The sequence below is a fragment of the Artibeus jamaicensis genome, unplaced genomic scaffold, assembly GCF_021234435.1.
Source record: "Artibeus jamaicensis isolate MK-2021 breed Jamaican fruit bat unplaced genomic scaffold, CSHL_Jam_final contig_387, whole genome shotgun sequence".
Taxonomy (NCBI): domain Eukaryota; kingdom Metazoa; phylum Chordata; class Mammalia; order Chiroptera; family Phyllostomidae; genus Artibeus; species Artibeus jamaicensis.
This window is the reverse complement of record NW_026521812.1, coordinates 8,156,938-8,184,057: the sequence shown is the minus strand read 5'-3', so window position 1 is coordinate 8,184,057 and position 27,120 is coordinate 8,156,938. Positions and strand designations below refer to the sequence as shown.

At 34.9% G+C, this 27,120-nt stretch overlaps 1 protein-coding gene across 1 annotated transcript in view; it reads right to left on the bottom strand.

Moving 5' to 3' along the window:
• The window catches only part of PTPRK (protein tyrosine phosphatase receptor type K), a 498,469-nt gene that overhangs the window by 108,298 nt on the left and 363,051 nt on the right, over positions 1-27,120 (bottom strand). Inside the window, exon 8 of the mRNA XM_053664761.1 lies at positions 6,141-6,443. Coding sequence (XP_053520736.1) covers positions 6,141-6,443 — 303 coding nt within the window. The remainder of the gene's footprint in view (positions 1-6,140; positions 6,444-27,120) is intronic.

The following is a 27,120-nucleotide window of genomic DNA, read 5'->3' as shown; positions in this document are numbered from 1 at the left end:
AGAAGTTCACACCTTAAACCCAGGGAGTCAGAACAGATCAATTTAGGAAGCTGAGGCTAACAAGAAGAGTCCCACAACCAATGGGAAGACAAAGAAACAATCCCCAAATGAAAGTAAAGGAGGAAGCCTCAGAAAGAATGCTAAATGAACTAGAGGCAACTCACCTATCAGATATTGAAGTCAAAGCAATGGTTATCAGGAAGCTCCATGAGCTCACAGCAAATTACCAGAAACTACAGAGAAACTACAATGAACTCACTGTAAACTACATCAACATGAAAAAGGAAATAGAAACTGTCAGCAAGGGCCAAGAGGAAATGAAGAATACAATTTCTGAAGAGAAGAACACAGTGGAAAGAATCAAAAGCAGGATCAGTGAAGCAGAAGATCATCAGATCAGTGAGCTGGAGGACAAAGTAGAAAAAAAAAAAAACCACCCAGAAAGAGCACGAAAAGGAAAAGAGGCTCAGAAAAATGAAACGGGATTAAGAGAAATAAAACCCAATATGAAACATAATAACATCAGAATAATAGGGATACCAGAAAGAGAAGAAAAAGAGCAAGGAATAGAAAACCTACTTGAAAAAGTAATGATGGACAATTTCCCTAATTTGATGAGAAAAAGTCACACAAATCCAGGAAACAGAGAGAGTCCCAATCAAAAGGAACCCAAAGAGGCCCACTTCAAGACACATCATCATTAAGATGGCAAAATTCCAAGACAAAGAGAGAATCTTAAAGGCAGCAAGGGAGAAAAAGGAAATAACATACAATGGAGCCCTGTTGTATGTTATTACATACAGCAGATTTCTCAATGGAAATGCTCCAAGCCAGAAGAGAATGGCAAGAAATATTCCAAGTATTGAGAATCAGAGGTCTGCAACCAAGACTATTTTACCAGCAAGGCTCTCGATCTAGATAGAAGGTCAAATAAGGAGCTGTCCAAACAAAAGAAGTCTAAAAGAATACACCTCGACCAAACCAGCTCTGCAAGATATGTTAAAGGGACTGCTTTAAGGAAAGAAAGAAAAAGAAAGACAGAGGAACACAGGTACAAAAATGAAAATGAATATGTATCTATCAATAACCCCAAATGTAAATGGATTAAATGCTTCAATCAAAAGACTTGGAATAGTTGAATGGATAAGAAAGCATGACCCACACATATGCTGCCTACAAGAGACCCACCTCAGGACAAAAGACCTACATAGACTAAAAGTGAAGGGCTGGAAACAAATTTTCCAAGCAATCAGGGAAAAGAAGGTGGGGTAGCAATATTCATATCAGACAAAATAGACTTCAAAAAAAAGGGCCATAAAGAGAGATGCAGAAGGACACTTCATAATTCTCAAGGGAAGAACCCACAAAGAACACATAAACATTGTAAATATATATGCATCCAATGTAGGAGCACCCAAATACATAAAGAAATTTGTAGAGGACTTCAAGAAAAATATTGACAGCAACACAGTTATAGTAGGAAATTTTAACACCCCACTGTCAAAAATGGACAGATCTTCCAAACAAAATATCAACAAAGATATTGTGGCATTGAACAAAGCCCAAGATGAAATGGACTTAACTAATATAGAGCCCTTCATAAGCTAAATACACATTCTTTTCAACTGCACATGGAACATTTTCAAAGTCAGACCACATGACAGGACACAAAACAAGCCTCAACAAATTAAAAAAAAATTGAAAGCCTAATAAGCATTTCTCTGACCATAAGGAACTGAAACTAGAAACCAAACCCAAGGGAAAAAACCCAAAACACTCAAAATCATAATGATTGAATAACATGGTATTAAAAAATGAATGAGTCAAGAATGAAATTAGAGAGGAAATCAAAAAGTTTCTGGAAACAAATGAAAATGAACTCGCAACAACTCAAAATTTACGGGACACAGCAAAGGCAGTCCTGAGAGGGAAGTTCATAGCAATACAGGCCTACCTGAAAAAGATACAAACATTTCAACCAAACGACCTAACCCTATGCCTACAAGAACTCGAGGAACAACAACGACAGCCCAGAGCTAGTAGAAGGAAGAAAATAAGCAAGACCAGAGCAGAATTAAACGACATAGAGATGAAAAGCACAATTCTAAGCATCAATGAATCCAGAAGCTGGTTCTTTGAAAAGATAAACAAAATTGACAAGGGGATAGTGACCAGAGGGGAGAAGGAAGGGAAGTTAAGGGGCAAAAGGGGGAGGGATTTGGAGGAACAAATAGGAAGGACACAGGGACGAGAACTAAGGGGGGTGGAAAAGGGAGGGAGGTGGGGAGCAAGGGGCGGGGGAGGCTGGGATGGGAAAAATAGACAAAAAACTGTACTTGAAAAATAACTAAATAAAAAAAAAATTAAATAAAAAAAAAACACAAAATTGACAAACCTTTAAGCAGGCTCATCAAGAAAAAAAGAGAGAGGACTCAAATTAACACAATCAGAAATGAAAGAGGAGAGATTACAACTGACACCACAGAAACACAAAGGATTGTAAGAATTTACTATGAAGAACAGTATGCCAAGAAATTTGAAAACCTAGGTGAAATGGACAAATTTCTAGAAAAATATAATCTCCCTAAACTCAATGAAGAAGAAGCGGAAAGAAAGCCTGAATAGACCAGTAACAGGAGATGAAATTAAAGCAGCAATCAAAAACTGACACACAAAAGCCCTGAACCAGATGGTTTCACAGGAGAATTCTACAAAACATTTAAGGAAGAGCTAACTCCTACTCTTCACAGACTCTTTTACTCTAAAAAATTCAAAATAACAGAAGACTCCCAAACTCTTTTTATGATGCCAACATCATCCTAATCCTAAAACCAGACAAGACACAGCAAAGAAAGAAAACTTCAGGCCAATATCACTGATGAACATAAATGCTAAAATCCTCAACAAAATACTGGCAAACTGCATGCAACAATACATTAAAAAGATCATACCCCATGACCAAGTAGGATTCACCCCAGGGATACAAGGATGGTTCAACATTTTCAAATCAATAAATGTAATACACCACATAAATGAAAGCAAAGACAAAAAACACATGATGATATCAATAGATGCAGAAAAAGCATTTGATAGGTACAGCACCCATTTGTGATAAAAATACTCAGCAAAGTGGGAATAGAGGGAGCATTCCTCAACGTAATAAAGGTCACATATGAGAGACCTACAGCCAACATCATACTCAATGGGCAAAAACTTAAAGCTTTTCCACTAAAACTAGGAACAAGACAAGCTTGTGCACTTTCATCACTTCTATTTAATATAGTATTGGAAGTCTTAGCCACAGCAATCAGACAAGAAAAGAAAATAAATGGCATCCAAATCAGAAAGGAGTAAACAAAACTGTTATTGTTTGCAGATGACATGATAGTGTACATAGAAAATCCTATACACTCCACCCCAAAACTGCTCATCCTAATAAATAAATTTGGAAGAACAGTGGGATACGAAGTCAATATCCAGAAACCAAAGGCATTTTCATATATCAAGAATGAAACAGCAGAGGCAGAAATCAAGAAAAAAATCCCATTTGATATAGCAAAAAGAAAAACAAAATATCTTGGAATAAACCTAACCAAGGAGGTAAGACCTGTATGCATAAAAGTACACAACACTGAAGAATGAAATCAAGAAAGACACAAACAAATGGAAACATATACCATGTTCATGGATCAGAAGAACTAACATCTTCAAAATGTCCATACTACTCAAAGCAATTTACAGATTCAATGCAATACCTATGAAGTACAAATGGTATACTTCACAGACATAGATCAAACACTTCAAAAATTTATACAGAACCATAAACAAGCCCAAATAGCTGCTGCAATTTTGAGAAAGAGAGCAAAGTAGGAGGGATCACAATACCTGATACCAAACTGTATTACAAGGCCACTGTAATTAAAACAGTCTGGTACTGGCATAAAACAGACACATGGACAGTGGAACAGAACAGAGCTCAGAAATAAAACCAAGTCTCTATGGTTAATGAATATTCAACAAAGGGAGCAGCAACATAAAATGGAGTAAAAATAGCCTCTTCAACAAACGGTGTTTGGGAGAAATGACAGCTATGTGCAAAAAAAAAAGGAAACTCGAGGACTAACTTACACCATACACAAAAATAAATTCAAGCTAGATAAAAGACTTAAATATAAACTGTGACACCATTAAAGTCCTAGAGGAGAACATAGGTAGGAAAATCTCAGATATTTCACACAGCAACATTTTTACTGATATGTCTTCTAGAGCAAGGGACATAAAGGAAAGAATAAACAAATGGGATCTCATCAAAATAAAAAGCTTCTGCACAGCTCAAGAAAACAGTACTAAAGTAAAAAGAGAACCAACCGTATGTGAAAACATATTTGTCAATGATACCTCAGAGAAGGGTTTAATCTCCAAAATATGTAAAGAATTTACATGACCCCAGTCTAAGAAGACAAGCAACCCAAATAAAAATGGGCAAAGGGCTTCAACAGACGCTTCTCCAAGGAGGATATACAGAGGATCCAGAGACACATGAAAAGATGCTCAATATCACTAGCTATCAGAGACATGCAAATTAAAACCACAATGAGATGCCACTTTACAGCGGTCAGAATGGCCATCATAAACAAAGCAACAGACAACAAGTGTTGGAGAGGTTGTGGAGAAAAGGGAACTCTAGTATACTGTTGGTGGGAATGCAGACTAGTATAACCACTATGGAAAACAATATGGAATTTTCTTAGAAAACTAAAAATGGATCTGCCTTTTGACCCAGCAATTCCACTGCTAGGATTATACCCTAAGAACCCTGAAACACAAATCCAAAAGAACCTATGCACCCCAATGTTCATAGCAGCACAATTTACAATGGCCAGGTGCTGGAAGCAACCTAGGCACCTATCAGTAAATGAATAGATCAAAAACTATGGTACATTTACACAGTGGAATTCTGTGGAGCAGAAACAAAAGAAGGAGCTCCTACCCTTTGTAACACCATGAATGGAACTGGAAAGCATTATGCTGAGTGAAATAAGCCAGGCAGTGAAAGACAAATACCATATGATCTCACCTTTAACAGGAACCGAAACAACAAAACAAAAAAGAAGTAAAATAAAACCAAACACACTGAAACAGAGAACAGGCTGACAGTGTCCACAGGGGAGAGGGTAGGGAATTTTAGGGGAAAAGGAGAAGGGTTTACAGGAACAAGTATAAAAGACACATGAATAAAAATGGGGGGAGGGGATGGGAAGGATTGGGGGAGGGCTGGGTGGGTGGGTTCAGATGAGAATAAAAGACAGAAACTACTTGAACAACACTGACAATTAAAAAATTAAAAAAGACTATATTCTTCTTATTAGAATATTATCATTTGTTATAATTTTTCTATGGGATATATTTTTGTTTTATAAGAAATTGCATTCATATTCTCACTGATATGTTATAGTGCTACATCAGGTGTGTGTACATATTATAATAATATGTTCCTATTATTTAAAAATTCAGAAGTAACACAGAAATTGGGTTAGATTTATTTCCATTACTCGGGTGGTAATAAGATAGATAAAAGATGATAGTTTGCAAATGTCTGGTTAGGGTATTTATTTAGACTTAAAGCTATGAACTTTAGCCTTCTTTTACATCCAGACTTTCATAATGCCATGTACAAAGGAAAGGAATGGGTAAAAGGGCTCCTTTCAAATGTTAAGGAAAACACTCTTGCTGTTTGCTTGTCAAATGCAAAAAACTACATTGCTAATTAAATGTATTTTACCAATAGGTAATTGCTATATTGCTATGAACAGTGAAAACTATTTTTGAACTTTGATAAAGAAAAATTTATTTACACTGTTAGTGCAGTTGCCAATTTATTAATACTGTATGGAAACAGAACACCATAGAGTGAAATACTAAATGAAATACTACATTTCATCTAGTATTTGATGCTACACTGAAGAATACTAAGCCCTTGTGTTAAGGGCAGACTCCTTCCAAAGTTAACCTTATTAAAAGTATTTAGAAGATTTCAGAATTTAATTCAGTTTTTGACTACTCTAGGAAAAAACTGTAAGCATTTATGTAATTCGTCTTATATAATCCCCCTTTTAAAAAATAGCAAAATATGAGCATACCATCTTCATCAGTTTGAATAATTGTCTCTTCACTCTCCTTCCTGCCTTCTGGATTGGTTAGGATCATCTTGAGGCTGACGTTTGTGTAAGGTGGCAGATGGTTCACAACATGCTGAGGGGCTTTGGGGTCCATGTCCAAACAATCTGCCTTGCTCTCGTTGTGACCACGGAAGTAATGGTAGCAGATAGTGACATTAAAGGTATGGCAACGAGTAATGTTGTAACCCAAGGATTCCCAGTCCACAGCAATGCGTCTTGCTTGTATCTCAGCAATCTTCAATGTCTTTGGGGTTCGCATAGGTTCTGAAGAACAAACCAGAAACATAGAGAGTTGTCAACTTTATAATAATCTTGGAAAAATAAAACACTGATCATGACATAATGTGTAAACCAGGAAAATCTAGAACTCATCTTTTACTCTCATTTTCTTTGTTTACTCATGATTTTATACTTAAAGACTTTGGTCAAGGGCTATAATTTACCAAAGGAAAATAGGCGAAATGTAAAATGTCAACAATCCATGGTACTCAGGAACATAATGCAACATAAAAATCTGAAAATGTAGCCAAGATGCCTTTATAGTTGCTGCTGTTGTTACTTCCCAATTCCCCATCTTTTCTTGTGTCATTATTGAGCGAGTGAATTAGCTAATATATCATCATGGATAAAAGTCAACATGTTCTGCTCTATGATTTGTCATGTCACCAAGCTATGCTGTATCCTAATTACTCTAATTGTAACATAAACTACCACTTACAAAAAATGACACAGATATTAATTAACATTTATTACTTGGGTAATGATATTGTTCATCAAAGCAGAAAAATATCTGAAAAAAATTTCAAGAACACATGTGGATATTCACATTGTCATCTTTCCTTCTTGATCTCTGTGTTTTTCTAGGAAACACTCAGGTCGAACAATCCATCCATTGTCATCCAACTAAACTGGAAGGTGAATATTCACTCAACTGGAAAATGCTGGCAGAACTAAACACTCTAGCGACGGGAGTCCATCCATCACTGCTTCCCAAGTGTATTCTTTCCTTATGCAAGACTAACTTTAATTGTCTAACTTAATCAAAATAATTACTCTATGAAATCATGGCCATTGCAAAGTCTACACCCTAAACAAACCAGTACACAGCACACTTTATTGCAGTGACTTGACAAGGAGATTAAAGTCGAGGCCAAGGTCAAGGTCTTGTTGGGACCTCACTTAATTCATCAAAGATATTCACTGCTCTTGCTAAATGGAAATCAGTAGGGGAAAAAGAAAAAAAAAGTAATTAGAAAAAGCCTTATTTGGTGCTTTTATATATTTTGACTTTGGAGGTTAAAATGTTAGTTATGTAAAAATAATCAGCATAGTACACAAATGGCAAGTGCCAATTGAACTTTTAGTTCAATATATTTAATGTGTCATCTGCAATGCACTGTGGAGGCCACTTAATTAAAAACCTGAAGTTTACCAAAATACATACGTTTATACATGCAAACTAACTTTGGTAGAATCTAAATGCTTAGGGTTTTTTGTATCATAACTTTTATTTTATTTTTAATAATGTTATAACATAATGTCCAACAATTAAATTGTTCTCTTGAACAAGGATTTATCTATAAAAACTACAGAAATATAAGAAAAATTACTTCCTATATCTCAATAAATGTATTGATAGAATAGAATTTAATAAAATTATATCAGTCACTGGAGATATGAAGACATATGACATGTTTCCTCTTTTTAAGTAATTCACAAAATATTAAAGGAGATTCATGAAAAAGCAGATCATTTTTATTTTACTGACTGATTGTTGTTCTGTTTCCCACCTTTCCCCCCATTGACATGCTTAAGTAAAATGCTATTTTCTAGTTTTCTGATGGTTCACAGTATTGTCTTCCTATTTCATTACTTTTGTTGCATGTGTTTTACCTCAAACACTGTAACTAGGTTGGAATAAAGATGTGTCTCTTTAAGAAATTTCTTTATATGTTTAGCTCTGTGATAACACTTGTTTTACCAGGCACAAGGGATATTTTCAGTTTAGCATAGTTAGACCAAGCAGTCTTCAGCACCATTGGCTGGCTTCCAGCTGACCAGGCAACCATAGTTAGGGTCACCCTAAGATTCCCAGGTAGACCGATTTTGATGCCTGCAGGGCAACAAGCAAATACAATGTAGTGGCCATGCTTAAGCTAGGCCAACTTTGCTCTAAAAGTTATGTATAATGAGAAAGTGAGATTTTCCCCAGAAAATACGTGGAATACATGAATGAAGATCACCCATACAGCAGGAAATATTTGCCCCTCTGTTCAATTTTTTTTGAATTAGTATTAATTTACTTCCTTTCACTCCTCGTTTTGATTCTGACATTTCCCCTCTTTATAAATTTTTCTTTTCCCAAGTAATCATTCTCTCATTCACCTTTTCACTTACTCCCACAGTTCCATTTCCACTTACCTGCATTCTCATACAACTCCAAAAGCACTCCTAGATGGCTTTCGGTCTGTGAAGATAGACCAGCTCTGTACCTTTAATTCTTACTTTTTAAAGGGTTTTCAAAAGACATATTTACTATATATTTTGTAAAAAATGCACAGGGTTTACCTGGTGCACAAATTTTGATCTTGTGTATTTAAATGTTGCTTACTTTAACAATCATAAATTATACTAAAAATTCTCATTTCAAAATCAGGAGAAGATAGCTTTATAAATCCTATACATATGTGTATAAATCACCATAATAATTTTAGTAACAAATACTTTATGAAGTGATACAGAAAAATACAGATGTGTGGAAAGAAGTGGTTGTCTGTTAGGCAAAAAATCATTCTACAAAGTCAATATGGTATTTAAAGTCTGTATTTTCTCAGTGCATGAAATAAATGCTGAAAACTCTCATTATTTCAAAAATGTGACTTAAATATATAATTTCACTCTCACCTTAGGGCAGTATTTAGAAACATATACACAAAATAAACACACACATATAACATAAACATATGCACTCATTAACACATACATATGATAGGCGCTGTGCTATGCAATTCCTCCGAATTCTGTTAGGTCTCAGATGAGCTGACAACTACCTGAACTCAAATTTTTATATCAGAATATTCATAAAAAGCAGAGACCTGAGATCGTTCTGTTATTAAGAAATTCATTTTAAAAATTCTATCAGAGTTTGAAGATAAAATTACCTAAATTTCTTACTCTGATGCAGTATTTCTTGTGCTTCACCAATAATTACATTGTATTTGTGAGATAATGCATAAATTAAAAAATGTAACTTTCTACGTTGAAATAATTACTTAAATTGTCATAGAATACCCGGAAGCAGAAGCATATTGCTTGGAACCCACCATCTTCTATACAAGAGAGGGGGGCAGAAGTGCTGTTTTAAGGATAAAAAAATTTAAAGAGATGACCCAGCATGGTTAATGTTACACAGAGGCACAATAGTAGACAGTATTTATAACCGACACCATTAATAAACATGAGGAAGGTAAAGAAATTGAGATCAATGTACTATCCATCGAGTGTTTTTGAAACATACTCAATATTCTTTCATTTTCCTCGTATTTGACTTTCTATATGCAAATTTTCACTAGGTATTCTATATATGTAATTTTGTAAAAACGGTTCTCTCTTATTCTTTGCTTTCTTGGTAAAAGGAAAATTGGGAAAAAATAAGTAATTAAAAAAACTTTTGATGCAAAGTTTTGGCAAAATTTTGGGAAGAAATATAGCCAGAAAGTAAGTTTTATGTAGTAAAGGATCATATTAAAATATTTTGAAGCCCTGGCCAGAGTGGCTCTGTTGGTTGGAGCATCCGCCAGTGGGTTGAAAGGTCATGAGTTCAATTCCCAGTAGGGGATTGTGTGCGAGGTCAACTGATTAATGTTTCTCCCTCACGTTGTTTCTCTCCCTTCTCTTCTCTCTTTCTGTCTCAAAGAAATGAAAATGTCCTTGAGTGAGGATACAAAATTTTTAATTAAAAATATTTTGAATGATCTATTAAGAAACAGGAATACATTACTTATTATATAAATTGTATAATACCAGGCACAGTACTAATGTGAACAAAACAATGACAGACCTCAAGGAGCTTCACATTTATTCAGTAAAAATGATGTCATGAAAAATACGAAAGCAATTAAGCAGTATGATATAAGTGCTATATAAGTGGAATAACATAGTATAACAATTCAAGAGGAAGAAATGACCTCCAGTTGTGAAAGGGAGGAGACATTTGCATTATATCTCAATGGATAAAGGCAAGATAGATAAACATCGTTTGGATACGCATTGCACAAGCAGGAGAAACAGAGTGAATAAATATGCAGAACACCACTGGGAAAAATATGTAGTCCCATTTGGTTGCTGTACCAGTTATTTAGTAGATTATGTAGAAAAGGAAAGACTATTGGGAAAACTTTGGATATCAGGGTAAGAAATTTAACTTGATGTAATAATAGGTTATGGAAAGTCACTTAGCAGATAATTAACATAATTTTAGATTAGGGAAGGGGGAACGGGAGAGAGGGACATTAAAAACCAGGTAAAAACTGGTACTACAAGAAAAATGTCATTCTTTTCTCATTCTACCCTTTAAATGATTAATCATAACCGCCCTTGTTAAATGTCTGTCCTGTGTATAGATGTACACTGAAACTGGTGTAAAGTTCTTATTCATTCATTCCTAATAAATCCTAGGAAAACACCTGTTAATTAAAAAAAGCACATGCAATGAGAAATGTCAGTATTAGCTGATTTCATTCTCCTTGACAAATGTTGTTCAGGCAGGCCTACTAACTTTTCCCATTCCATTTTCCTTTTATTTTTCACCTATTTCCTAGTTGTTATAGTGAAAAAGGCTCCCTAAAGTTGAGGTGAAATAACAGAAAATGGCAGAAAATTCACATATCAAATCTATGACCAGTATTATACAAGTAGCAGTAAATTAAAAAGTAACATAGCATTGCCCTTAAATTCTAAATAGATAGAGCCATGGGGGTTATGTCTGTAGTAATTTATGTGTTAAATATCTAGATCAACTTAACAGGATAACATAAAGAACTACTTGATAATTCTCTTAAGGTTAAGAAAAATAAAGGCAACATGAACAGACAAAACCTGTTGACTTTGAGTCCCCTCTGAAGAGCAAGATGATTTGTCAGTGGTTCTAGACAATAGATAAAGGGGAATTCAAGCTTTTGGTATTCACTAGACAACATGTGACATGGCAGGTCAACATCCATATCCTTTTGTAGTGACAATCTCTTGCTACTCTGAAAGAATTGTGAAAACAAAAGCTTTAGCAGCTACAAGAGAATCGAGGGCAGGGATCCTATTTCCCTAGAATCAGTTTTTAATGATAAAACTTATTATCCAGCTGTCAGTCAGAGAAAAACAGAAGATGTCCCAAACCTCATGCCAAGAAAGAAAAAAAAAGAAAGATCTTGTCAAAGATGTGCACAAACTGAGAACACTGAATCATGACAGGCGCTGCGTGCCTCTGGCTGCCTTTTCATCAGAAATCTGAGAAGCTGACTGCAAAGCACAATTTCCATTCCATTTATCAAAACAAATACAAGGAAAGTGAATTTCCTGACTGCCAGAGAAAATATTTGTTAGTGTGAAACAAAAAATAATTGAGGTAAGATTTCTGAACACAGGTAAATTTTTACAAAGTAAAAAGGAAGAAAATATTGGCATTCCTTGGGGGATGAAAAACGTCTTTGGAAGATATTTTCTTACTTTTCCCTATTGATGCTTTGTATTTTTATTATTTGGCCCATGGTAAGAATTGAGAATAATTGCACTGCACATCTTTTCAATCTTATAATATCATTAGTCTTGCCAAAGAGATTGCATCTCTGCTGCCATGGGTCAGATTGCGTTAATGATAAGTTGGTGAGATGACTTCATTAATACTATAACATGAGGGAGCCTCGGGTCCAGGAATAATCACAAGCCAACTGTCAGCTCTTCTGGCTTTATGGCGATGTTGTTCAAATGACATGCTTGGGCTCAGAGGATACAAAGTGACAGAGGGGGCAAGGCTCACTCAGCTCTCCTGCGGCCACAGTAACATCTAGCCAGTACCATGAGAACAAATACTAAGCGCATGAAAAATGAAAGCAAAACATGTCATCTTCACTGCTCTCAAGAGTCTTACTGAAGTTCATCAAATGATTCTAATAAATTTAACATTTGCAGACTCTCTCCTATAATGCCAAGAAAGTGAATTGAGTTTTAAACAACAATAATACCAAAGTGACAAGAAAAAAAAGATAGTCATTCTTTTTCTAAAAATTAAATCCCACTGAATGTCATCTTATCATGAAATCTACTTCTTAGTATAACAAGCAGTTGAAAATTTGGGGACACTTTGATAGTTTTTCATTTAAGTTTTTATGTAATAATATTAGGCTTGTCAGAAACATATAATCAGTGAACCACTTCAGTTCCTCTTTGATATTGGATATCCCACTCATGTTTTTTTTAGCAGATTATTTTCTAGTCCACATACTTTATTCCCCTACACATTGTTAAAACTAATGCTCTTTATTGAGCACAGTGAATAATTTACATGATTAGGTCAAGATGATTTTTTATTGTTTTGTTGCTTTATTTATCTTAAAAGAAAGCATGTAGGTCTCACTTATGTTTTTAAAACTTAAATAAAAAATAAAAAGTAAAATATTCTCTATGGATAATTGCATACATTTGTATAAAACATATAATAAAAAAGACATTTTTAAAATTATGAAAATAAAGACCATAATCTACTTTTTCTGTTTAAAAAAGTATTGTTTTTTATATGAAAAATAGCAAAGCACTAATCAGATGCAAAAAAATGTAATGATTTGTACAGAATGCTAGTAAAAATATGGGAAGTAGCACTCCCATATATGTATTTAATAAGGTGACTTTGGAGGAGTTGTATATAGCAATTAAAAAATTCTAGAGGGGATTTTTCAATACCTTATTTATCCCTAAATAGAAGATAAATGATCTACTTAGATTGTTCTAATAAAAGAGGTAAATATTTTGTATGCCAAGCATAGTCATTGATTCATAATATATTCCTAGAAATTTTTATTTTCTGAACAATAAAGCAAATAATTTTAAAAATGTTTTAAACTCAAGAGCTAATGAATTAGAACCAAAGGACCCAATTCTATGTGGTAGTTACAATGTAATTAATTCTTCATCTTCCCTTCTGTTCCCAGTTTGTCATGTGACTAATTCCTCACACCAAAAATAGTGGGGTTTCACCCTGGCTGTTGTAACTCAGTGGACTGAGCGCAGGCCTGAGAATCAGAGGATGGCGGTTCAATTCCCAGTCAGGGCACATGCCTGGGTTGCAGGCCAGTTTCCGGTAGGGGACACACGAGAGGCAACCATACACTGATATTTCTCTCCCTTTCTCCTTCCCTTCTCCTCTAAAGATAAATAAATAAAATCTTTAAAAAGTGGGATTTCTTTCCTCATCCTTTAATTCTGGGTTTCCTTTGCGACTTGCTTTGGTCAAATGAATGAGGCACAGTGATGGTGTGCTACTTCTCAGAGTGTAATGTATCTCAAAGGCTGGTGCGCTCCTGCTGGCTCTTACACCTCCGCCATCAGTTCTAGAATGAGATACCTGTGAGTCGGAGCTGAGCTGTCCCGGTTGTAACAGCAAAGGTCGGCACAGTTCAGTCCATGCAGTCTACAGGCAGACCTGTGAGTCACCTAGATTGGAGGGCCCCGCCCGACCATTCCAGGGTGAGAGCTATAGTACATGCTCGCTTTATGCTACTGGTGGGCTTCTGGGGCTAGTGTTTGCTCAGAATTTTGATATAATCTCTATTCTTAACCTCTTCATTTATAAACTGCATTAGTATTTGTGCGAAAGCGAGATCAGTGATCTCTTCACAGAACAATACAAATTTTATTTCTCCATTAACAGGTTGTGCTGAGCCACGACATGCTTATTTAGTATTATGTAAATGCTGGACATGTGCCAGATACTGTGCTAACACAGCATATACTTTAAAAATGATCAAGTGATTTTGGTTGTGTCTTATGTCCTATATGCTCTCTGAGGGCAGGTTTAATTGTTGTAGTAATATATCAAAGGTTGAACTAATAACTCTGTGAGTGATAAGACATGTGAGTCCTTTATTCAAATCTATAAAAATTAAAATAGCAGGTTTTAGTGTCCTGCTCTATCACTGTAAGGCATTTATTAAAATAATTTAATTGTTTACATTAATATGACTTTGTAGGTACACATAAGATTGAGTCTGTAATATAGTCTAAATTTCTTTATTTTTGAGATGATAGGCCTGACAGAAAAGATGCATTTACACACACAGGAGTGGGCAACCGTGGGTTTACAGCTGTTTGGATGGAAAAGGACATGCAGGTTATGATTATTATAGTAGTTTTATTAGCTCAAAAGAATGCACCACTACTTTTGTCTATCCCTGTATACTTTCCAAATTCCTGTAACACTTTTTAGTACCTTTTCCTCAGCTACATAACTCTGTTGTGAAAATCTTACACCTGACCTTGAATGAATTAGTCAACTCTACTTAGGAAAATTATTACAAAGTGTATTTACTTACCGAAATGTTAAGAAGACCCATTTTAAGTGAGGCTATCTTATGACATAAAGTCCCACCCTACCCTCCAACACAAAAAATACCATAACTATACTTTAGTGACATCTCAAGTATGTATAGCTCATTTTCCTCTTTACAAATCCTATGAGTTTAATACTTCTACTTAGGTCCTTTTATTCCTACTGGAAATTTAAGGAGAATAATTTGTTAAGAAAAAAGAAAAATCTCTAGGTAATAAAAGTAAAAAGCTGTAGTATGCAGACTTCAAAAGTGATGCAGGCAATCGACATACCTTGACACACATTTGATTTTATAAAACGCAAGTGTCTGGGAACATGCTTGCTTCAGGGCAATGGAAAGATAAGGGCTGCCAGGTTGCGGATTATTTGTCCATTTCCTTTCCAGCAGCCACCATTTATTCCATGCTTTCATGCATGAGTAACAGCTTGCAGATCCTTCACATGTAATCAATAGTTGTGAAGTTTTATATTAGGTTTAGAGATTAGACAGCCTTGATTATAAATTTTATCGATTTGTACAGCTTAGCTGCAGAAATCCCTGTACATTTTTCAGAGATTAAATTAAAAGGAGATATATGGCCCACACACACTGGAACTGCCAGTGTGATTGTAAGGTGCAGCCTTTTTTATGCTCATTCCTCTAGGTGAATAAAACCTATCTGGCACAGTAAAGCATGAATCAGCACGTCAACAGGCATCAGGCTGAGAAAGCAAACACAGTGAAAATGTGACAAAAAGAATTACAAAACCTCAAGGAAACCTGTCTGAGGCTATAATTAATATAGGAGACTTGAAAGGATTAATTGCTTCAGCTCATTTGTAAATTAGGAAATTGACAGAGATAAGATTAATGAACTCTTTAACTTCTACCTGGAAAATCTGAGCCTATATTAAACTGAAGACTCATGATCTATTTTAAGATAAAGGAAAAGGGACTATTTTTTAATTACTACAAAAATATTATCATTTAAAGCTAGTAAATAACCTAGTGACAATGAAATTCACAACTAAATCTATTTAAGAATAGATAGTTCTTGAATAGAATGCTCTCACCTTGAAATATTTTAATGCACTGCTGCATATTTTATGGTCACTCTTTCAAGGTCTGAGGATGTCCAGAAAAAGATTAATGAACATTTATAAACTTAAGTAACATAAATAGATTATTATTTTCCAAACTTAAAATCTTAACTTTCTTTTTTTATGTTCTATTATGGTTTTCTGAATATTATATCATTGGTCCTTTGCAAAACATTTCTCACTATTTTAACTGAGTATGTTCAAGATCTGCATAAGTCCTATATATGATAACACATAAGACAGAAATTTTTAAAAAGGTGATTCATATTGACACACACTCTGAAGAACTCATTTCTTCAGCTTTAGAAAGGTCTTCAACAATTAGGTTTAGAGCTTGTTCTGCCTGCGCCAGTCTAAAGAGTTAGACCATGTTCAAGTGCATTTGTATTGGCCTTCAAAGTCAATGAAAGCCACTTAAATTACACAAATAAAAAATTACATATCTATCATTGAGTATTTTATGCAAGATATTTGATCAAGATATTTCTATAAAAATCTTTTTTAGTACCTTCAAATGATCCACTGAAAAGCATAAAATGATAATACTAGGAATGAGGATGACCTGGAAGATTACTTTCCTTTCTGCTAGTAAATGCTATTAATCTCCAGCTTGATCCCTCTCTAATCTTCAGATTCATATACCAAATTGCCTATCAAATACCTCAACTTGGTAGCTCGAAAATAGAGCTAATGCTACTTTATAGCCTATTCTTGTTGTAGTCTCTCCTCTCTCAATGAAAATCGCTCTAACAAGCCAGGCTAAGAATCTTGGAGTCATCCAAAGACCTTCCTCCTTTTAAACCTCACATCCATTTCATTTTCAATTCCATCTGTACTCTCGCGAATGTATGTTTAAAATCTGACCACTCAGCCCTACTTGCACCACTGCTATTTCATTGACCTTAGCCACTAACACCCAGGGTGAAATTTGTGAAAATGTAATGAATACCTGCTCCCTTTTTTCCCCTCCGTCACATAAGTTGTCAGTGGGACCCTGCTAAATCCTCCAGTGACTGCTCACCTCAGTCAAAGGAAGAGTGAAAGTCATCAAAATGGGTTACTATGTCCTGCCCTTTCTATTACCACCTGCCCAACCCACATAATTCCTTGCCTGCCCTCATGTAGCACCTTCACACTTGCTATTCTCTCTTCCTGGAATATTCTTCCAGACATGCACTTGCCTCTCCCTCTCCTTCACCTTATTTAAATGTCCATGTCATTTGCTGTTCATTTCTCTCCTTAGCACTACTGCCATCTAATATTACTTATATTTTACTTAGTTACCTTTATTATTTTCTGTCTTCTCATAATAAAATGTTTGGTACATAATCGTTGTTTAATAAATATCTCAGTTGATGAATGAATGAATGAACATACATATGAATTAATAAACATCTGTATCTTCTGCAGTCTAAAGTTCTTGACACACAATAAATGAGCTATAGTTTTTCCTGAATGAAGCTCATTTTTAATAACAAAAGAGCCACCATTAAAATTCTATCTGAATTTAGTTATACAATGAAATCTAAACTACTGACCATATCAACCCTCTAGAAATAGCCTTAACATGTAACATGTTTATACTTAAGAAGCAAATAAAGATTTCCATTTGAGCAAAATTCAAATTATTAGGAGAAGTTAGTGAAGAGGAAGGAAAAAATGCTATTGTAGAACACTGAAAAACTAATGTGGAGAAATTTTCACAGAAGGAAATATACATTTAATGTTGGAAATTTGATGAATATCTTAAGAGTTTTATCCATCATGAATATCAGCCTATATTAATGACATACATTTGGAACTGTCCTTTATTGTTGTGTTTTTTTGATCTTTTGAGTATTTTTTTTAACTTTCTCAAATAGAGAGCAAGTTTCTCCAGGGCAAGAGACGTATTTACTACTTCACTGCTTAGTGCTAAGCATAGAGTAAGAAAGCGACAAATACATTTAATTTAAGCAATTTTACCCTAAAGGAGTTAGAAAATTTATAGCCTTTGAACATAAAATATAAAAATAAACTTCATCAAGATAGAGGGAAAAATTCCTTGCAATCAATGATTGTCATTTTCAAAGCACAGGAATAATAGACTTTAGGTATTTTAAATTATTTTGTTATTCCAGCTTAAAAATTAGATGTTCTATAGAAACAATCGACTTCATTTTAGGTTACACTAAAGAACAGATGGCATCATTAAAGGCACATTAAACTTCTTTTCCATTCACATGGGATCTAAAGAACTGGTTCTTTAACTGGAGCCTGCATCAGTACTATTTACCATGGCTTTACTGGCAATCACACTCCGATTCCTGAAGTGAAGTTCCTTTGCTCGCTGTTTTTATTTTATACTAGCACGTTTGTTATTGTGGCCTAGAACAAGTTTGGTGAGAATATTTCTAAGCCTCTGTGTGTTTCCACATCTGATATACATCTTAAATGACTGAATGTAGCCCTAATAGGAAGGCAGAAACCTCCATTCGTGAAAAGATCATATATATATGTGTGTGTGTGTGTGTGAATACATATACATATATATGTATATGTGTATACACACACACACACACACACACATATATATATATATGGGCTGTGGAATGGGACTTCTGGTTACTTAAGTGCAAGTTGCTAACATCCATATGCATCATTGCCAAATGCATAAAATGAGAAAAATTAAATCTACCTCAAAGAATTATAATAAGGATAAAATAAGATACTACATAAAAAGTGACTGAAAAAAATACCTCATTTATTTGATGACTAAACGAGGCTGTTAACTTTATTCTAATTACATATATATTAGTGGTCTAGTAGTATTATCACTTATAAGAATTAAGTCCTGGAAAATTATGGCAGAGTTCTCCCCCACCCCCTCCACAGAAACCTCATCACACATGTGGCTATTTGTCTATCTTTTATGCTCTATGCAGAAAATAAAATCATTTGTTTATAATTCTCAAAATGTCAGATTAAGTAATTTTTAGAAAAAAAAAATGCCAGATTTATGGACCACTCTGCCATTTTCTAGTCTATGAAGAATATGTTTGTAAGTTAGGGAATCTATCTAACTTCAAATAAAAACAAGATTAGAATCTAGCAGAAATCTAACAGATAGAAAAGTTTATAGAAAGAATAGAATACGCTGCCGAGCATAAAACTTTTCTAAACTGAACCCCTTGGGCCAGCCCACTCGTTTTCTCACATGAATGCAAACTCTTTTTCTCTACAAGTGAAGTTCTCAATGTCATTAAAGACTGGCACGGAAATTGTCAAAAATAGTCGCTTTGAATGTAAAGCTATAGAGAGAGTTGTTTGAAAGCTTTTGTTTTTTATTTATCTTCTAAATAAAAGCAAATGGCTGCTCAAGGGCATTTCTGGAAACTAAAGGTCATAATCAAACAGTAGATATTTATAATATTTTAAAATACTCTAATGCTTTCTTGGAACCTGTTTGTATTTTTTTTACAAATGTAAAAAAGAATTTGATAAGTCAGATGACCTGAACACTTCAAAGAAGTTATTTTACTATGAGTTCTACAAAATTCAAATTAAATAAATATCTAAGTAGGTCATTTTTGGATCTTGTATACTGATTTATCCTAAACACAGGAAAGTACATCCAGATATTGACTAAAAAATCTTTGTAAGCAAATCAAATAGAAAAATTCAAATAACTGTATTTCAACAACTAAGGTGACTTATCTCTCACTGCCACACGGGACTTTTGTTTGTTTTTTAAAAGTTTTGCATCATCAGTGGAGACCCGTCAGCAAATCATTACAATGGAGGACGGCAGTCCCGTCGCTGTCCCGTCTTGAGGTACATGCTCTGGGAATTCATTTTTGTCAGCATTCCCTAAAGTGTAGCTCATTTTTCTGTTTCATGCAGGGATAAAATACATCAGAAATATGTATTTTAATGACGTTTGAGACATTTCCTTACAACATTCAGTGTGATTATTGTAACCATTAAAAAAACTTTTTTAAAGCAACCATACTTTCCCGATATCTTAAACACTGTCTATTAAAAATATTAACCAAAACCATTATTTAAGCTCATGCTCATTGCTGTGGTATCACTCTCCTAGTAACTTTAATATTCTCTAATTTTAATACTTGTTAGGCTGTTAGAATGGTGCATTTTATGAAGACAGAAATTATGCCATATTTTCTTTGCATCCATCAAGGATCCCTGCATAATGTCACATAGTAGATACTTAATTAAAATTAACATATTGAATAAAAGAATGAATAGCTTCAGTAATTCCCAGTAAATAAACACATTAAATCTGTATTATTTGAAAACAGCCACCTTATTTTTTTAAATGATGTTCCCTCAGTGAGCAGAAGCATATAGGTCCTCTAGCCCAAAGCAACAGAATGCACCCACTGACGGAAAAATAACTAGTTATTTATTCAACGTCTCTACCTGTTATGTTCAAGTAAAATCATATATAATTTTAAATAAATGTACCAACAATTTTTAATAAAAACTGAAACAGAAAAGTGTTAATAGTAAGTCATACCTTAACTTGCTATATCACCATTTTTTTAATGTAACAAAAAATAAGCATGTTAAATAACATTTGTCACAATTTACAAAATGAGGATTTTAGGTTTCCCGGGGAATTCCTGATTCTCCCCTTGTGGCTCCGCATCATGGGGCAAGGTCTCACTATTAGAGGCTTAATTAAGATGGCACCTCCTGCTGAGTAAGACAGCAGTCCCCTTGTAGGTCAAGGGCCCTACAGTTGAGAGGCCTCCACTTTTTCTTTGACATGACTGTATTTTTTTTCACTTATCAACCACCTCATCATTGAAATTCTCTGTTAATTTTATATGAAGGTGGTCTCTGAACTGCTTCATTATGTCACCAGGTCATGTGGAAACTAAACCAAAGCCCTAAAGAGGGGAAGGAAACACACACACACACACACACACACACACACACACACACACACACACCAGTCAAAACTAGTTGTTTCTAAGAGTCAACAGTTTTAGTGCCAATTTTGAATTGCTTAAAAATTATACTAAGCTTGTTGCCTCCTCAATATGATGTTGTACGATAACAAGCTAATGTAGTCAATTTAGTAAATAAAATGTAGCTCAAAAAAGTAAGTCTTGTCAATAAAATACCGTAAGAAGCAAAACAAAATTTTAAATTTTTGATGTGATGTATTTCACCCCTTCAATTTTAGGAAAAATACTGAGGTTAGAAGGGCACTGAGTAGTTTACAACTGGTATTTAATTCTGACAGACTCAAAAACCATAGTGTATGAGAATTCATATTAATAAATCTGGAAAAAGTAAAGAATAATTACAGGCAAAGTTTTCCACAGAAAAGTATTATAATTTAGTAGAAGACATAAAAACATTTTAAACAGCTATTATATGCCTTTAATAGCTCACATTTATGCTGTTGTGACCATAGCTTTTTCAGTATGTGAGTATCTAAATGCCAATGAACTGCCACGTCAACCATCTAAGTAAGCCCCATCCTCCCCACCCGGGCCTTTTTCCCATGTTTCAGAAGTTTGAAATGTAAGATTAATTATGATTTGTAACGTAACCTACTTAAATTCCTAGTAATGGTTACATTATAATGGTGTACAGCTGACATAAGGCTGTGCTGGTCCAGCTGTCCCATCTAACTTACTTTCAAGCCATGTCTGCTATTATTTACACATGTTGAAATTGCTTTTCATTTTTATTAATTTTTTATTTTTAAATTTTGTATCTTCTTCTATTACCATTTAGTCCCTTATAGCCCCATCCACCAGCATTCATCACATTGTTGTCCAAGAGTCCTTTTTTCCTTTCTGCTCAATGCCCTGCCCCGCTATCACCCCCTTAGCTGTCATTCTGTTACCTATGAGTCTGTTTGCTTGTTGGTTCAGTTTGTTTGTTAGATTCCTCATCTGAGTGAAATTACATGGTACTTGTTCTTCTCCGACTGCTTTATTTCACTTAGCATAATGTACTCCAACTCCCTCCACACTGTTGCAAAGGATTAAACTTCCCGCTTTCCTATGGCCGAGTAGTGTTCCACTTCGTAAATATCCTATGATTATCTTACCCACTTATCTATTGATGGACACTTGGGCTGCTTCCATATCTTGGCGATTGTAAATAATGCTGCAGTGAACATAGGGGTGCTTATGTTCTTCCTTTGGGTTCCTTTAGATGTATTTCCAGAAGTGGAATTGCTGGGTTGAAATGCAGATCCAATTTTAATTTTTTGAGGTATCTCCATACTGCTTCCCACAGTGACTGCACCAACCTGCATTCCCATCAACACTGCAAAAGAGTTTCCCCTTTCTCCATCTCCTTGCCAGCACCTGTTGTTTGTTGATTTATTGATGATAGCCATTCTGACCAGTGTGAGGTGAACTTTCATTGTGGTTTTAATTTGCACTTATCTAATGATTAGTGACATTGAGCATCTTTCCATATTTTTATTGGTCATCTGTATATTCTCTTTGGAGAAATATTTGTTCAGGTCATTTGACCATCTTTTAATTGGGTTGTTTGTTTTTTTTTTTATTTTTTGTGTTGAGTTTTGTAAGTTCTTGATAAATTTTGCATATTAACCCCTTATCAGATGTCTTGACAAACATGTCCTTCCATTCTGTGGGTTTTCTTTTTATTTTGTTGTTTTCCTTTGTTGTGCAAAACCTTTTTAATTGCTACTTTTTTCCTGTTGCTCTATGATAACAATTAAAAATGTATCAGTGTCTCAGATTTGGTTCATTAAAGCCTAAAAACAGTGACAAACAAACCCAGGTCCTTAAAGAGTAAACGAGAGTCAAATGTCAAAATATAATGTGAATATTTGTGCTAGGACAGGCAGTGATAAAATGGACCGAAATATACTTACAGAAACACAAAGCGAAACTTTAGTACCTGAAACCTAGGTTTTCTTATACTGGGGATCCATTAATCTCTATATTATCTGATAATAAAATATTATCAAACAGTATCTTACACTTACTGACACTTCCTCATCATTCCCCAAAGGAACTCAGTACCACTGTACGAAACCAAAGAAGTTTTCACAGAATGAGAGCAAAAAGTTTTCCATGATGAAATTTACAATTTTATTCACCAAAGATGAGAAGGGACCAAATGCCAACTTCAAATTGATTCTCCTGGAGACAAAAACAAGAAAATTCACACTCTCTCTGAAAGGCTTGTAATGCCACTGAGAAAATTAATAATAAATACTATACTCTCAAAAATCAGTAAAAGCTACTGGAAAAATGTCTACACCAATGAACACTGTTGTCAGGTATCACATACTGTCAACCTGGAGGAGCAAGTCTGACTCTTGGATGCAGTTCCATTTAACAGCTGAACCAGTCACTGGCCTGCCCAGGAGACGCTCTTCATGGATGTGTGGAATAAAGTTGAGGAGACAATACTCCATAAATTTTGGAACCAGTAATTCCTGAAAACCAGGAATATGCAAAGATGCAGGAACAAGACAGTGGATTCAACACACGCAGGACACAGCTATGGATGCACAGGGGAAAGCTGGCACTTTGAAGTGAAAGGACAGCAAACTCACAGTTGTTAACAACCACACCTAAAACAAAAGCAAACTAAAAGGACAGCTAGATCGGGAGCAGAAACATAGAAATGAAGATCTCAAGGAGGGTTAGCAATAGGGGAGTGGGAGGAGGAGAAGGGAAGAGAAGGTACAGAAAATAAGTAGCCTAGACAGTAGATAGAGAGAAGGTACAGAAAATTAAAGTAGCATAGATGGTAGACAGAAAGTAGATGGGGGGCAAGAATAGTATGGGAAATATAGAATCTAAAGAACTTGAGACACATGGTCATAAACTAAAGGGGGGGTAATGGTGGGGACGGGGGGTAAGGTGGAGGTGAATGAAGGGGGGAATAGAACAACTGTAATAGCATAATCAATAAAAAATAAATTGAAAAAAAAAGAAAAGAATTAAATAAAGCTCAATGTCTATACAGGTATTTTATTCACTGAGAACACCAAAGAGTTAAGCATAATGCTACCTGATCTTGTTTCAGTATTGAAGGAAATAATAAAACTGTATATAATCGCCTTGTATTTCCCACCTATGCAGTGAAATGGGCAATGAATACAAGACTGCCTAGCCATACTATGGTGTGCTGACTACTGAGTGGAAAAAAGTTCACATGGGTTTCCAAAATCCAAAATAAAGGATGTGATATGCACATTTCTTCCTGACACTGACCATGCTATTAAAAGACATTTTCAATGACTTCAAGTGGCATGCCTAAATAAGCCAATTTCAGAATATAATCAATTTATTAAATTACCTACATCCATCATGGTGGGGCTAGAATAATATTTAATTATAAGCACCAGAAAGATTCTTTGAAATGACTGAATCATGATGCAAATAACACAGCCACTACAAGCTTAATCTAATTCAACACATAATTGTTTTCTATATTTTTAGAAAAAGAGATTGCTGTCTTAGTGTTAGGTACATTTAAAACCATATCCAATGCTGCACCAAAACATGAAGAAATAATTTCTAGTCCTTGATTCAATAAAAGGGTATATTCAAATCAATTTGACATTACATCCTATCTAACACGTAACTTCCTAACTTCTAAGTAGGATATGCTTGCCAATGTAGACCTTGATGGTTTGCCAAAAAGAACTTTCCAATAATGTATCTAACTATTCATCACTTCTGGTTCCATATTACATCCAAACATCCAGAACTGATGGTCTCCAAGCACTTGCTAGAGTTCATTGGCATTGACTTATAATTATGAGTTAGTACTTAAACTAAGCTGCAACAAAGAAAAGTTTAAATACAGACTGGATATAAAACTTAAGATGTTTCTGAAGAATATTCATCTTAAATCTACAAACAAGTAACAATGAAAATTGAAATTAATAACTTTTAATGAAATGAAACAAATATCACTTTTAATTTAAAATAGTTTTCATTTTACTTAAAAATGTACCGATAGTAAAGTTTTCCAAGTTGCAATAAAACCCTTTATGTCACCTGTAGGTACCAAAGTTGTGAATAATACTGATCTATTGGGTGAAGTCCAAATTCCTTCACAATGTATATAATATCCTCATTGATCCAGGCTCTGCTTACCCCAATCTGCCCGCCATAGTCTCCCTCTTCATGTTTCTGGAACACCAAGCTATCTGTAGTTCTTCATATCCACACGCATTTTCTTCCCTATATGATGCCGTTTTTGCTCTTTCCTCTGATCTATTTCTCTTTCTGAGAGCTGCTTGCTCATTCTATGGTTTCATCTGCTAAATCTTCTCAGCCACCTGTGAGTACCTCTTAGTTAAGATCTTCTCCAGGAACCCTACCTACCCGGATCCCACATCTTCTCCTTGCTCAGAAAGATGCCTTTATAATGGTTTTTGATACAAATATCAAGAGACTTATGCTTTTAAATTCTCTGTTTACATGCTTATTTCTACTGCTGGAATGTTAACATCTCTTTTTCATTTTTATATTGCCAGAACCTAGCATGATGTCTAATACACAGCAGGTGTATCCATAAATGATTAATGACTGAATCACTCGTGAAGTTTCACCTGTGAAGATGGACGAGATGGTACTGATAAAGGTTTTATAGCTTTAATACATTTATTCCTTAAATTACTGCTCTCATGATCCAGTTTTGAAAGGATTTTATTTATTTATTTTTGGACATTGAGGAGGGGAGAGAGAAAGGAGGGAGAGAAATATCAGTATATGATTGCCTCTTGCGTGCCCCCTACTGGGGGCCTGGCCTGCAACCCAGCCATGTGCCCTGACTGGTAATCTAACCGGCAACCCTGTGGTTCACAGGCTGGAACTCAATTCATTGAGCCACACCAGGCAGGGCTTTTATAGTCAATTTTTTAACACAGCGAAGTAAATCTTGAAGAATCATACAAAAGGGGTAGTTATAAATTTGCTTAGCAAAGAAATAATTTTTAGAAATTAAACTTACTATGCAAACTTTTTGATATACCACTTTTTATCTGTATTTTATTACAGTGACACCAAGTCCTTGCTTTTTGCACTTGGTTTGATTCACATTGAAGAAAAATTTAATGAAGTTTAAAGGATGAAAAAAGTAACTGCTTTTAAGACTATTATATGATAAAGTTTGTTGAAGTATATGTCATAATTTTCTTGAGTGAAAACAAAGGAAAAAGAAAAACAAGCTATTAAAGGACTAGTGCTTTTTAAGTTAATATGAGATCTTGGCATCTAATTTTATGACATGGAAAGTAAATTACAATAAATGTACATGGGTTTAGCAAAGGGAAAACATTTGTTTATAAAAGCTGTGGTTCACTAGAAGCACGGGACAGTCGACAAACACAAGTTTATCACAGGTTGAAAGCTTAGGGAGAGTTCTTGGCAGGTTAGCTGGGCGGGCATCCCCCTTGCCTTGGAAAGATCACTTTCAAAACATAGCAGACAAATGCTTCTGTGCACTTAAAAGAATTCTCCAGGGGAAGAGGAGCCATAATCTCCCTTAATAATTCGTTAAGACTCCTTTAAACATAGTATCTAAATATAGTTTAGCAAATAGAGTTGAGACCATATATTTTTCCTTTCCTTTTAGTAGTGAATTAGAACAGCCTACTTCACTGGGTAAATGCAGTTGGATTTCTTCCATGCAACTCAAATCCATGTTAGTACCAGTCGTGTTCTTTCCCTATCTCCCTTTTCTGAACTGGTTTCCTTCTATAGCTGCCCACCCACTTACTCAAACCTGAGCCATCCTGGATACACCAGGATTTCCCGCACTTCTCTACACTTAGCAAATCAAGCTACAACTTCTTACTGCTCTGAAGTGACTCACAATAGTATCCTAACAAATCTCTTTACCTCCACAGTTCTGGCTTCCCCTCATTTATGATTACACAGGAGAAAATTCTAATATGATAGTTATTAAAAGATGGACACGAAATGTACCTACGGTGTTGTTCCAGTTAACTACACTCAGATACAATATACACAGAGATAGGAGAAAAGAGTCTCTTTTTATCAATAACATGGGAATATTAACCCCTATCTCACAGTAGCTCCCAAGGTGGATACATAATTGTAATTGAAGTAATATATAGAAATGGTTTTGAAAAACAGGTCTACAGGTATATATTATTATTAGATTTGAGCTTAGAATTAAAAATCTGATTGTTTACACACTCTTACATTGCACAAGTCTTACTTGAAAGGTACTAGAGATGGGAAATAATTGAATTTGCCATGCAATGCTTATATG